The sequence below is a fragment of the Tamandua tetradactyla genome, chromosome 2 (genome assembly GCF_023851605.1).
Source record: "Tamandua tetradactyla isolate mTamTet1 chromosome 2, mTamTet1.pri, whole genome shotgun sequence".
Lineage (NCBI taxonomy): Eukaryota > Metazoa > Chordata > Mammalia > Pilosa > Myrmecophagidae > Tamandua > Tamandua tetradactyla.
In genome coordinates, this window is record NC_135328.1 from 223,408,507 (window position 1) to 223,420,937 (window position 12,431).

The 12,431-nt window shown below is 56.9% G+C and overlaps 1 protein-coding gene across 2 annotated transcripts in view; it reads left to right on the forward strand.

Moving 5' to 3' along the window:
• SSU72 (SSU72 homolog, RNA polymerase II CTD phosphatase) overlaps positions 1–12,148 on the forward strand; it is a 29,717-nt gene extending 17,569 nt beyond the window's left edge. Inside the window, exons 3-6 of one of the 2 annotated variants that reach the window (XM_077151591.1) lie at positions 9,968–10,107; positions 10,394–10,512; positions 10,897–10,999; positions 11,734–12,148. In XM_077151591.1, the coding sequence (XP_077007706.1) occupies positions 9,968–10,107; positions 10,394–10,512; positions 10,897–10,999; positions 11,734–11,768 (397 nt within the window). In that variant the 3' untranslated portion in view covers positions 11,769–12,148. The remainder of the gene's footprint in view (positions 1–9,967; positions 10,108–10,393; positions 10,513–10,896; positions 11,000–11,733) is intronic. The other variant, XM_077151592.1, reaches the window with a different exon arrangement.
• Positions 12,149–12,431: the final 283 nt, after the last annotated feature.

Below are 12,431 nucleotides of genomic sequence, written 5' to 3' on the forward strand. Positions count from 1 at the left end.
ATTTATTCTTGTACCATTTATAAAGCCTCAGATTTCCCCTTTTAACCACATTCAACTGTGTAATAATTCAGGACTTTAATTATATTTTCAGTCCTATGCCTTCACCACCAAAACTTCCATCTGCCCAAAGAGAAACTCTGCACCTGTCCAGCAACACCTCCACCCCTTCCCGAGCCCCTGGTAGCCTCTAACCGATTTCTGTCTCTGTAAATTTGCTTGTTCTGGGTACTTTCTAGAAGTAGAATTATCTAGAATAATTCTTCTTAGGGCCTCTAGACCCTGCCTTCTCTATGTTCTGGGACATGTGGTCCTTTGAGCCGATGGGCTGTCTCAGACCTTCCAGGATGGGGTGTCTGAGTCCTGCTGGAGATACCCTCCACTTTTTTTTTTTAACTTTTTTATTGTAAAAAATATATATAAAGCAAAGAAAAAAGCAATAATTTTCAAAGCACACTTCAGCAAGTAGTTCCAGTATCTCAGATTTTTCCTTCTAGTTGTTCCTAAAGACTAGAGGCTAGAAGGGATTTTAATATATTAAAATAGTGATTCAGCAGCCATACCTCCTTTAATCTTCCCAGTCTGTCGAGATCTTTGGGCAGTGCCTGTCCTTTCTCATGTTGAAAAGGGCTGTCCACACGAAAGGGTACGGAGATGTAATCAGTCAATAATCCTGGAGAGGCTGGTCCCTCCGGGTTTCAGAACTTATCTGACCTAGGAGCCCTCTGGGGATTATGGGTTCCAGGAAGGGAGACCTGGTGCATGAAACCTTTATGGAGTTACAGGTTTGTTGTTGTTTTTTTTCTTTTTTTAAGAAAATAAACAATACACTTAGAAGCACCGAAAACGGATATCTAAGTTAACTTAACCATAGGCTTATTTAAGTCAACAGGAGGGATGTTGGCTGGGGTTTAGCGGAGCGTGGCACAGAGAACCATAGAACTGAAGCTTGCGTGGGAACAGCCTCTAGAATAGTCTCGACTCCATTTGCACCCCCCCCCCCCCAGCCACTGGTGCTTCTTTTATTACACTTTTCCCCCTTTAGGTCAGGAAGGCGTTGTCAGGCCCTCGGTGCCAGGGCCAGACTCATCCCTGGGAGTCACGCACGCCCCACGTGGTCAGGCAGGCTTTTGCCCCTGCACGTCATGTCCCATGTGAAGACCCCCCTTTTTTAACGGGACTCGTGGCTTCTTGCATGAGCTCAGTTCCTTGCCCTCCCTTTTCTTGAGTAGACAGTTCATTTACTTTGTAGAAACTGAGTTGTTGTGCAAATGGGTGGCAGCATGTGAGCAGAAGTCTCAGTGCGTCAGCCGGGGAAGATTTCCTGCCCGTGAGTCTGGGCACTGGCTTGGAATTTTGTGATAAAACCACTCATTTTTCTTTGAAACACTAGAACAAGAGCGGGGAACAGTCCTTTTCATGCATCCCTGAACCCAAAGTGCTTTGTGGCTGACCCCATGGGCCTGAGGAGAGGGCTCTGAGGGGGAGCTGGGGAGCTGGGGCACGGCGGCTGCACAGTGCCCGTGTAGTGCCCATGCGGTGCCCTCGGCACATGCACTAGGTCTGCAGGCATGACCCCGCGTTCCCCAGCTCAGAGGTCTTTGCGCGGGTGGCTGCTCCCCCTGCTGTGTAATGTTTGAGGCGTGGTCTGATTTTGAACCGTTTTTTTAAAAACCATTCATAATATAAGGACTTTTTCTTAGGAAAAAAAAGTTCCACTATAATGCCAGGATCTAGTACCATGTTGATATTTTTTGTTTTGTTTTAATAATAATGCTGACCGCAAACACAGCTGGGGGGTGGGGGCGTCAGCCTGAAAGATACCCAAAAGCTGAAGGCGTTTTCCCACTGCATCTGCTCTTATTTGTTCAGCTAATTTATTTGTTTCAAAGTTAGTCATTTTTCCTGAGCTTTAACCAGATTTCTCTCAAATGTAAATACCTTGCTTCCAGCTCAGTTTTCCCTACTTGGACAAGTAATGTTCCACCATTTTTACATTTAAAAGTTTACTAAATCTTAATCTAATTAAACAGTATATTATGATAGCTGTATATTTGTGCAGATTATCTGGTTTTATTTATTTATTTTTTTGGCATGGCAGGTGAGAGTTCTGCCCCCGAGCCATGGTCGCACCGCCCTGGTGATGTTTTCAGTTCTGTTTACTCTTCACGTGAACTTGAAGTGCTCAGCGGTGGAGACTCGCTGCGCAGTCGAGCCTTGTTACACCTGCACGGCCTTGCTGGGGGGGGCGGGGAGCTGGCATTTCCGGACAGTGCCCTGAACTTTGCCCTGCGCTCTATACCCTTAGCCGGAGAGGCCCCCCAGGGGGGCAGGGTTCAGTGCAGTCTCCCCAGTTCTGAGTTGGGGGGAGCCCCAGTGGGGGTCCTGATCCTGCCCCTGACCTTTGACCCTCACTGCCAGTACTGCTACATGGACTGAGCAAGACTCTTCCCATCCAGTCTAGGGCTTCTCACTCTTATTTTTATCACCGTTTTGGGGAAATGGGGTCAGGGATGGCATAGTTGTCTCTGGCTCTCCTAGCTGTCCTGGGCTGGGCCTCCATGCCTTCCTCGTCCCGCTGAGTGCAGGGCAGGCGCAGCCAGCACACAGGCCTCATCCCCGCCGGGCAGCAGAGCACCTTCCCAGGGCCCCTTTGCATGGGCACAGCTTGCAAAGCACCAGGTCAGACGGAGTTGTTTTCCGTCTGCACATCAGGTTATTAAAGGAAAACAAATGATGACAGGAAGACAGGAGACACGCCTGCTTAGGGATCCCCAGCGGTGTGTTGCTCTCGCTTTGTTTTGTGGAAATGCCTTGACCCATCTCTAGGCCTGCTGTGTCTGGCGGTGATGGTACAAAGCCGTTAGGCCTCCCCTAGGTGTCCGCCCTGAGCTCCCGTTCTGCTGTTGGATCTGACGTGCCCAGGTCAGCCAGGTGAGCTCACCTGCCAGGTGTCAGCCGTGCCTCCTTCAGGTGGAGCCGGGTTGTGCGCCAAGTTTTCTGAAGGGCTGGGGAGGAAGTCAGGGCTGTCCATGGGCAGCTGGGGGGCTTCGTCACCCACGGGAACAGGGTGGCGCTGGGGTCTGCCCCGCAAGCCTCCTGGTCAGACACGCAGGTGGAGAGAGGAACTGTTTTCTACTTTTCTCTTTCCTGCTGACTTTGGCCCAGTTGAGACGACGTGGCCGTCCCTCTGCTCTTGAGGACGACTGTGGGCAGCCCTCCTGGCTGCGGGCGGGGCCCTCGGCAGCCACTGCAGACTGTCTGAGTCTGGGCCTGGGCTGGCGCGGGGGCAAGTCAGTGAGGGGTGCATGTTCTCATTTTGCGGTCATTTCTTCCCATGAGGGTCACTGGTTCCCACAAGAGGGACGACACCATTGGCCGTCCCATGACCCCTTCCTTCCTGCTTTGGTCCATGGCTCCCCTGCAGACCCAGAGCAGGTAGCCCGCCGCACCCTGTGCGCAGCCTTGTCCCACGGAAGCCCTGGGGTGGGAGGTGTTGGGGCCCCCGTGGCGCCAGCTGTGCCACTCGGTCCCCCGCGTTTTTCACACATTCAGTGCTAAGCCGAGATGCAGACAGCGTTGCCCAACCTAGGAGTCCTAAAACTGGAACCAAATACCTGAATTGTCCCTGGGGGCCGGGGGCCACCAGGAGCGCCTTTGTGTCGTGGGGGGCCTTGAGCGGAGCTGCAGCGCCCCGCGGCTTCGCAGCTGCACAGTCACTGCCCAGGTCTCCACCCAGGGAGACCGTGGTCGTGTGCGTGGGGCCACCTGCCGCCACTGCTGCGTCCTCTGCGCTTCACCAGAGGGGCGCTCAATGGGGAGGGGTGCTGAGGGACGGTGCACGCCAGGGCTGTGCAGAGGGGCGCGGGGGGACGGGGAGCTTGTCACAGGTCCGTGTGTGGCAGCCCCACACCCGGCTCCCGAAGGAACCTGCACCCCAGCTTCAGGCCTTGCTCGTGGCTCAGTGGGGTCAGATTTCATGTGGAAAGTAAAATTGAATTGTGGGACCTTCTGGAAACCTGAGCAGTTAAGCGTGAAGCCGCAGCTGCGGGCGAAGACAGGGACGGCGTCTAGGGGGCCTCCTGGGGCAGCCTTGGCCATGCAGGGCGTGGGCGTGGCCAGAGTGGAGCGCCTGGCTTGGGGTGTCGGGGCGCCTCCACCAGGGCCTGGCCGGGCGTCCACATCTCCTTGTGGGGCTGGAGGTTCCGGCCACCCCGGTTGCTAGGAGAGGAATGCGGCCATGGAGCCTGCCCTGCCTGCCCCGCAGCCGCCGCCCCCCCGAGGCCCGGCTCTGCAGTCGTGTGATTCCCTGAGTTGGCCTTTCTTCCCTGAGTTGGTCTCGAGCTGGGGGTGTCTGTGCAGCATTGGCACCAGGCTGCAGGGCCTGGGCTGGGGGAGGCCGGCCCCGAGCTGACGTCCTGCCTGCCCCACACGCCGCGGCCCCCTCCGTCTTGCTCTGGGCCCTTCCACACCCCTGACCCCCTGGGCTTCGAGGGACCTCGGGGCCAGAGGCCGACCCATTCCTGGAACACCGTGCATGGACCTTCCCCCTGCTGGGTGACACTTGCTGTCTGCTGACCCATGTGCCTTAAATGAGAACAAGCCTCAGTTCTCCAGGAGGAAGCAGATACTTCTTTTTATTTGATTTGCATTTATTTTATGCTGCATTTTTCCTGAGCCACAGGTTTCATTTTTAATGGTTAATTGCATTTTTTCATTAGAGCAGTTGTAAGCACACAGAAAAACCGGTGGATAGTAAATAATTCCCACAGCCTTCCCCAGCCAGCGTGCTGGTCCTGAGCACTGCCATGGCATCCACCGGGGCCCTGGGAGCCGCGGTTCTCCTCGGGCCTGGGCCTGTTTTCTCCTGAGCCTAAGTTTTTGTTTCTTCTGGGAGCTCCTCTCCTGTGCACTCCTCTTCTGGTTTGGGACCGTGTCCCAGGAAGGCTCGGTGGCCAGGAGCTGCAGCCAAACCCTGACCGTCAGCACCACTTCTGTGTTTTTGAGCCTGTGCGACACAACTCGCCTGTGTCCAGCCGCAGGGGCCAGCCAGGCCCCCACCAGAGTGTTGGAGGGGTGTGAGCTCCTGTGAAGGGTCACCTCTTGGTGCTGCCCTGGATGGCCTGGGCAGTTTCTCGGGTGTCCTTAAAGCAGTTCTCTTGATTTGCATGATGTGGGGCTTTCAGAAATCACCGCAGACTGCTTAGTGGAGGAGTGCATTTCACCTTTGCAGAGAAGAAAGCTCTCCTTTGGGTGGCTGCTCTTTTTTTTCCCCCTTTCTTTTACTTTTAAAGGGAAGTCCCTAAAGAGCTTCAGCCTAAGTTTAAGTGTGTGTTAGGTTGTCACTGGCCACTGACTGATGTTTGCAGAAGGCTAACTTTTTAAAGGGCACGTGTTATGCCAACGTTGAAGATCCTGGAGTGTTTCACACGATGCTGGGCCGGCTGAGCGCCGTGCAGCACTTCCAGTGCATGTGTGTTTCTCGGGAGCTTTGGAGTGGACCGGGCTCAGAGCCCCGCCTCCCAAACAGGAGGCACAGAGCTGCTCAGGCTTACTGGGTGCTCAAGGGTAAGAACAGGAAAGACCCCTTCCCTCTCTGAAGGCCACGGGGCACAGGTCAGGGTTGGGTTGGGCGTGGCCCCAGGTAGGAGCTGAGATTTTGGTGCCGCTGCCTGCTCAGGAGAGAGACAGGAAGTCGGTCTCTCTGTCCACCTGTGAGCAGGTGGGGCTGATGGCCCCGTGGCCCGGCCCTGCCACTCTCCCCCTGCAGGAGGTCTGGGGGCCTGTCCTGAGCTGCCCACCCTTGGGACTGACCTCATCAGAAGTGGTAGACTCTGCCCTGTGTGCTAAATGAGCCTCGGGTTTCAGAGAGAGAACGACTGATCGCTGCGCCCGAAGCAGGAGGGCAGATGGCCTGTTGGCCCAACATCTGTCTCTCTGAACTGTGGTGACTCTTGACAGTTCCATATTATCAAAAGATGGGCATGTTTTAGGGTAAGAAGCACAGTGGCCCGAGATGTCAAGGTTAGAAGTGACCTTAATTACTGGGCATGCACAGGTGGGTGCCCAGTCACAGAACATGCGTAAGAGGACGGCGGTAGTGAGTAGAGGTTGCTTAGGGGTTAGAGTTCACGCCACTGTGCAAGTCGGGCCCGCTGTGGTTCGACCCAGCTCCGTCTAGCTGGGCTTGGGGTGGGCTAGTGCTGGGCTGACCCAAGACCCTTCATTAGTAAACATTAGGGGCTGTCTTTGGTGACTCTGAAGCTGGTAAATGGGCACAAATGAAGGTTAATCACAAGGTTTTCGCAATCATAGGGGCAGAAGATACGGGCTGCACAGTCATCTTCAGAGCTCAAGGCTGCTGGATTACAGTTCAGAAATTTCAGGGTATTTCCCTCTCACTGTTATACTGGAAAGCAAAAAGAAATGTCTCTGTAGCGATTTGGCCCTCATGGTCACTGGTTCAGACCTGACTTCTCGGTCACAGCCTTGAGTGGGGTCTGAGCAACGACGGGCCGAGCGCCTCTGTGCTCCCTGTCGATGGCGTGGAGCAGAGGAACAAACCTGGTTCAGGCCCCTGGGGAGACCGGGGCCTCCGGTATTCAGGGCTGACCTGGCACAGGGGCAGTCCAGGGGTCGTAAGTCTTTGAAAAATAAACTTCATAGCAAAGCTTTAAGTGTCTCAGATAATGCCCCGGGCAGGCTTTAGGGCTTCCAGGAGCGCTATGTAAGGGTCAGGGCTTGGCGTCCAGGTGCAGTGGTGCTGTCTAGCTGAGGCTCGCACAAGAACAACCTCCAGGATAGCCTCTCGGCTCTGTTTGAACTCTCTCCGCCACTGAGACTTTGTTTTATTTATTTCCCCCCTTTTGGTCGACCTGGCCCATGTAAGGAGGAAGACAGTGAGTTTATTGGCAGAGTTTGGTTTAGAGAGAGGTGACATCTGAGCAACGAAAGAGGTTTTCTGAAGGTGACTCTTAATTAAAAGTAGACTTAGCTTTGCCATTGCAGAGATAAGTTTCATAAGGGCAAGCCTCAAGCTCGAGGGCTTGCCTTATTAAATTTCCCTATGGCTTAAGAGTATAGCAGGAACTCCCCAGGTGCAGAAATTTAATATTTCATATCTTTTTCCAGTTCTGCAAGGGACTTTATGAATAGTTTTTTGTTTTTTGCCCCCAAATACTCTGGAATGCATTGGGGTATTGCATTAACCTGTACATAACAGCAGGGTCTCATCCCCTAGTCGAGGTGCCATGTAATTGTGCTGTTTAAAGAAACTGACCGGACAGGTTAAATTAGATAGTGTGCTACAGAAAATTTAAATTAAAATTTTTGTCTCACGCAGAAGTTAAAGTTTCAAAATGCAGATAATGTCACCATTTATTCTGTTTTGTGATTTACCTTAGTCCTAACCATATGCATTTTATTCACATCCCTAATTTGAAGTCTGATCTTTTTTTAAGCTTCTTTACTTGCTATTTGGGCTAATACTGACCTGTGGAGCTCTAGTTCTGAGTTTCAGGTGTCACACGGGTTCCGAAGTTCCAGGGACCGGCCATGTCATACTAAAGCGCACAGCATCTCAGAAATTAGAAATAACAGTTACAACACAGGAACAGATGTGACTGCCGTAAGAGCTTGCAAGCTAGGCCCTAGTTTTCTTATAACCGTTTTCTAAGTGAAGCTATTTTCAGAAATAAAAATAAGTGACAGTTGACTTGTATTGGGGTCATTGACCACAGACCGTGGCAGGAGCTTTGTCCCGTCTTGCCTTTACGCGTGTACCAGGGACGGGCTGGTCACTAGGCAGTGCACAGTTCATAAGCTTGCCTTGCTTCTCTCAAGTGCCTTTCTGTGGACATGCCCTCAGAGGAGAGGAGAGCGCGGTGGTGTAACTACACGTCAGCTTGGTCGTTTCCATCCTCTGCAGCCTCATAGGAACAGGGAAACCAGGGGCAGCCACTCTGCACTGTCAGCTGACCTTGTGCAGGCCAAGATCAGGGCAGGGCAAGGACCCCGGGAGCAGTGTCCAGTCTTTAGGAACATCGCACGGTCTCTCGACGCATGACCGTCCCGTTGAGTGACCGCGCTCCTTCCCAGACACTTGCTGGGCCACCTGCTGAGCAGTGGCAGCACCCTGTTTTACAGGCTGCGCTGCGGGGCCCCTTCTCTGGGCCTGGCGAGGTGAAGGTTGGGGTGGGGTCTCCCTGTGCCCCCCATCCCCGGGCCCAGCTCTGGTTCCTCCCAGGGGGCCCAGGCTGCCCACTAGCTCAGTCCTGGGAGAACAAGGCCCCCCGGGGTGGGCTGCACCTCACATGGCCCCCCGCCCTCCCATGGTCTGGGCAGAGCTGGACCTTCTGCAGCAGGGACGTGGGGCTGGCGAGGGGCCCGTGTGCTCTGCACGAGGCAGCTGCCCCAGCACCGAAGCCGGTGGTGCCCAGACCCACTGACGCTGCAGCTGCAGGGACGGCTTTTCTGTCCCGCTTGTTGTGTGCCTTTTCATCCTGACCCTCCAGGTCCCCTCGTGGCTTGAAGTGAGAGTTCTGCTGGGATTCTGGAGTGGGTATGGGGCTGTGTCCACGTGTGTTGGGCCGCTGCCCCCTGGCTTGGGGCTGTGCGAGTCCAGCACTGGCTTCCCAGGCCCCGGCTGGATATCGCTTCTCAGGGTCCTTGGTGCATGTCCACTGGGCAGCGCCTCGTCTTGCCTTTCCCGTGCATCTGCTTTCGACCATCTGTCACATAATCGCCGGAAATGGGCTAATGGGGAAAGGGCCATGAGGCCCTAAGGGAATTTGTTTGCGACGTGCAAAGCCCCACTGCCCGTGGCATCTGCCCCAGGCCCACCCAAGAGCCATTGGTCCTGGCTATGGGGCTCAGAGGGAGGCGGCCTGTCCTCCCGGGGTCTCACCTGGGGTGGGGGGGCCACGCTCACTGCTGACCAGGAAGCCCGATGCTAAAACCTGGGGCCTTCATGAGCAAAGTTCTCTCCCTCTGCACGGTGCACCAGCCCACCCGAAGTCGGATTGCCCGAAAGTTTATGTCCAGTTCTGGAAGATTCAGCAGAGGAGCAGAGCCACCTGGGATGCACGTGTATTCAGGGCAGGGCTCTCCAGGCAAGCAGGGACGGCCCCCAGTGCCAGGCAGGTGGCAGCCAGCGCCTTCCCCGCCACTCCTCCTGACCGGCCCTTCAGGTCTCATTCTAAGAGCTGTTTCTACTGCCCAAGAAGGTTGGAAATGTACCTTCATACCTCGTTTCCCTCTGTCTTCCTGTCCATCTTGGCTGGGACAGGTGCCAAGGCAACCCTTGGAGTCCTAAGGAGCACCTGTGAGGGCTGCCCCCTGCCTGGGAAGGACATCACGGTGGCCGCATGGACGCCGGACCTCGTCAGGGTCCCCTACGGCTCTGGGCACGAGCGCTCGTGGCCGTGCACCTGGCCGGGCCTCCTGGTGGCCCCACTCTTTGCCCTGCCCTCCCCCACCCTGCCCCCGAGGCTGCGGCTGCTCTCGCTCCTTCCCGCTCCAGTGCTCCTGGGGTCGCCCCGCGACTCTTCCTGGTGGCCTTTGGTTCGGTCCAGGGAGGTGTTCAGCTTTGTCTTCACGAGGGGGTTGATTTCCAAGCGTGGGCGCCTCCCACTACATCCCCAGCCCTGCGGGGTGCACAGGCCACAGTGACGAGCAGCCGGCCCGGGGCGCTGCTCAGGGGCGACCAGGGCTCCACCAGCCCGCCTCCTCGTGGGCTGGGGCTGGCATGTGGAGGCCCATCGAGGCACGTGGATGGGGCCAAGGCCTCCTGACCAGCTGGCCCTCTGCTTAAAGGTGCAGCCCAGAGCCACTCACCTTCAGGCTCTGGTGACCCGGGCCCCCCGAGGCCGGATAGAGGGTGGAGTCCCTGCTGCATTCGGCAGTGTGCTGGGCAGGGGCTGGGGGGCCGGTGCTGCAGAAAGCTTCTCTGGTTCCTTAACTCTGCTGCCAGCTACACACAGAACGGCATCTTACACATGCTGGACAGAAATAAGCGGATCAAGCCGCGGCCGGAACGGTTCCAGAACTGCAAAGACCTGTTTGACCTGATCCTCACGTGCGAGGAGAGGGTCTACGACCAGGTAGTGGAAGGTGAGTCACGGGCACAGGGGGCAGGTGGCCCCATGGGACCCGTGCCTGGCAGGGGCAGCAGGAAGGTAGGAAGGAAGTTCGGGACGGGCCCAGGGCGGGTGGGCTTCACCTCAGGGCGGGCCAAGCGGCCGAGCTCGAAGCCCATTTCTGGTGGTGTTGAGGTGTGGTTGGAGCTGAGCTTTCCTTGACCCCCGCTGCTGTCTCTCTTATGTGTAGCGCCCCCTCGGGGGCGGCTGAGGCCACGGGGTGGGCACCCAGCCTTGACGCCGTGACTCTGCCCCTGTAGATCTGAACTCCAGGGAGCAGGAGACCTGCCAGCCCGTGCACGTCATCAACGTGGACATCCAGGACAACCACGAGGAGGCCACGCTGGGCGCCTTCCTCATCTGCGAGCTGTGCCAGTGTGTGAGTGCAGGGCCCGGGTGGGGGGCAGCAGCACCTCCCCCGCGCGGTCTCCGCGCCAGAGTGACGGCGTCCCGTTCAGTTCCTTCGGGCTGTTTGCAGGGGTTAAAACGCAGGCAAATGCCATGCTGTCTCCGCGGGGCATCGCCTGGCGCCTCTGACTTGGGCCTCATCCCCACACCATCCTCAACACCGAATGGAACGAGGGCCACGCCTCGGGCTGGGGCCGCCACGTCCCGTCCCGGGCAGGCCTTGGTGCAGCAGGCGGCTCCCAGCCGGACAAGGCCAGAGGCGTGTGCGTGAGCCTGGAGGCCCCCAGAGAAAGCACCTGCAGCAGGGATCCTGCAGGCACTGCGCCCTCGTCACCACCAGGACCTGTCTTCCCAGGTGGCCATGAGCACCCTCCAGTGCGTGTGCAAGAGGGGAAGGCAGCGCTGGAGCCCACCTTCCCCTTCACTGCAGCAGAGCACCTCCGCACAGAGGCCTGAAGGTCTGAACTGCCTCTGCCCTTGGACTATGTGTGAAACACCAGGAAAAACTGTGTGACCAAGAGGCCTGGGGTCATGTTTGGACGACGGGCAGGCATGGCAGGGTGGGCAGACGTGTTTGCCATGCGAGGGACCAAGGCTCCCGTGCTCTCATCACTGCCTGCGTAGCTTCCTAGCTGTCTCATGGTCCAGGGTGGCTGCTGAAGCTCCAGAGGTTATGCCCATACTCCAGCCAGCATGATAGAGAAAGGGCTGCAGGGGAAGAGACCTCCCAGAAGTTATACCTGGGACTTGCACTGAACTGCACTGGCCCGAGGCTGAGGGCAGGTCCTGCAGGACAGTGCTCTGGAGGCAGCCCAGCCCCTCCCAGCCTTCTGGTGGCACGGACCTCCTTTTCTTTCGGGGCAGCTGCCATGCTGGCCTTTGGTGGCAGGGCTGGGACCCTGCTCGGCATCCCAGAAGGCCAGGGCAGCCCACTGTGGAGTGTGTCCCCCAGGCACCAGCAGAGCCCCACAGGGGGTGGGCTCTGGGGGCCACGGAACGGGACTAGTTGGTACCTCGTGGGCTTGAGGTATCAGCGGGCTCAGGCATGTGCATGGGACAGGCCTGGGGGCCACCCCGGGTGATCCTGCTTGCCCCTGTCCTGTCCCCCTCCGCCGGGCGGGTCACCCAAGGCTCCAAGGGTGGATGCGCTCCCAGCAGCCGTGTCCGGCTCAGGCACCCACTATCCTTGCAGATCCAGCACACGGAGGACATGGAGAACGAGATTGACGAGCTGCTGCAGGAGTTCGAGGAGAAGAGCGGCAGAGCCTTCCTGCACACCGTGTGCTTCTACTGAGCCGCCCGCGCCCCTGTGCACAGAGCCGACAGGGCGCACCCCAATGCCACAGTGAAACAATCAAGTGTTTTCTATCCCACCTTCCCTTGTGAGTGGGATAGTGATTATAAAGATTTTTTTCTTTAACCAAAAAAAAAAAAAAAAAAAAGGTTCATAACACCCTCTCCCCCCCCCCACCATATATGCTTGTCTTTAGTTGTATTTTTTTTTTCCTTTTTCTCCCTCCAAACCGGCTGGACTGTACAAACCCCCGAGTAAACCCGTGTGTTAGCAGAGAAGGGCCTGCAGTTGCCCAATAAACACGCTGCTGGTCTCTGTTCTGTCATCCCTGCTGCCGTCCCCACCACCGGCCTCCGGGGACAGTGGGAAGCTGCTGACCTCGGTGTCACAGCCGCGCCCCATGCCCCCTGCCCCCCATGAGAGGCTGAGCCCCAGCAGGCCGGAGGTCGCTGGCTGACATCCTTCCCATTGGGCTCTGCCCCCACCTCCGGTCTTGGGGCGGGCAGTAGAGCTGTGAAGGAGGGTCTGGCCTCAAGGCCCCCAGAGACCCCTTGGTCCCCTCGGTCCCCTGAACCCGCTTTGGATGGTTAGCCCCG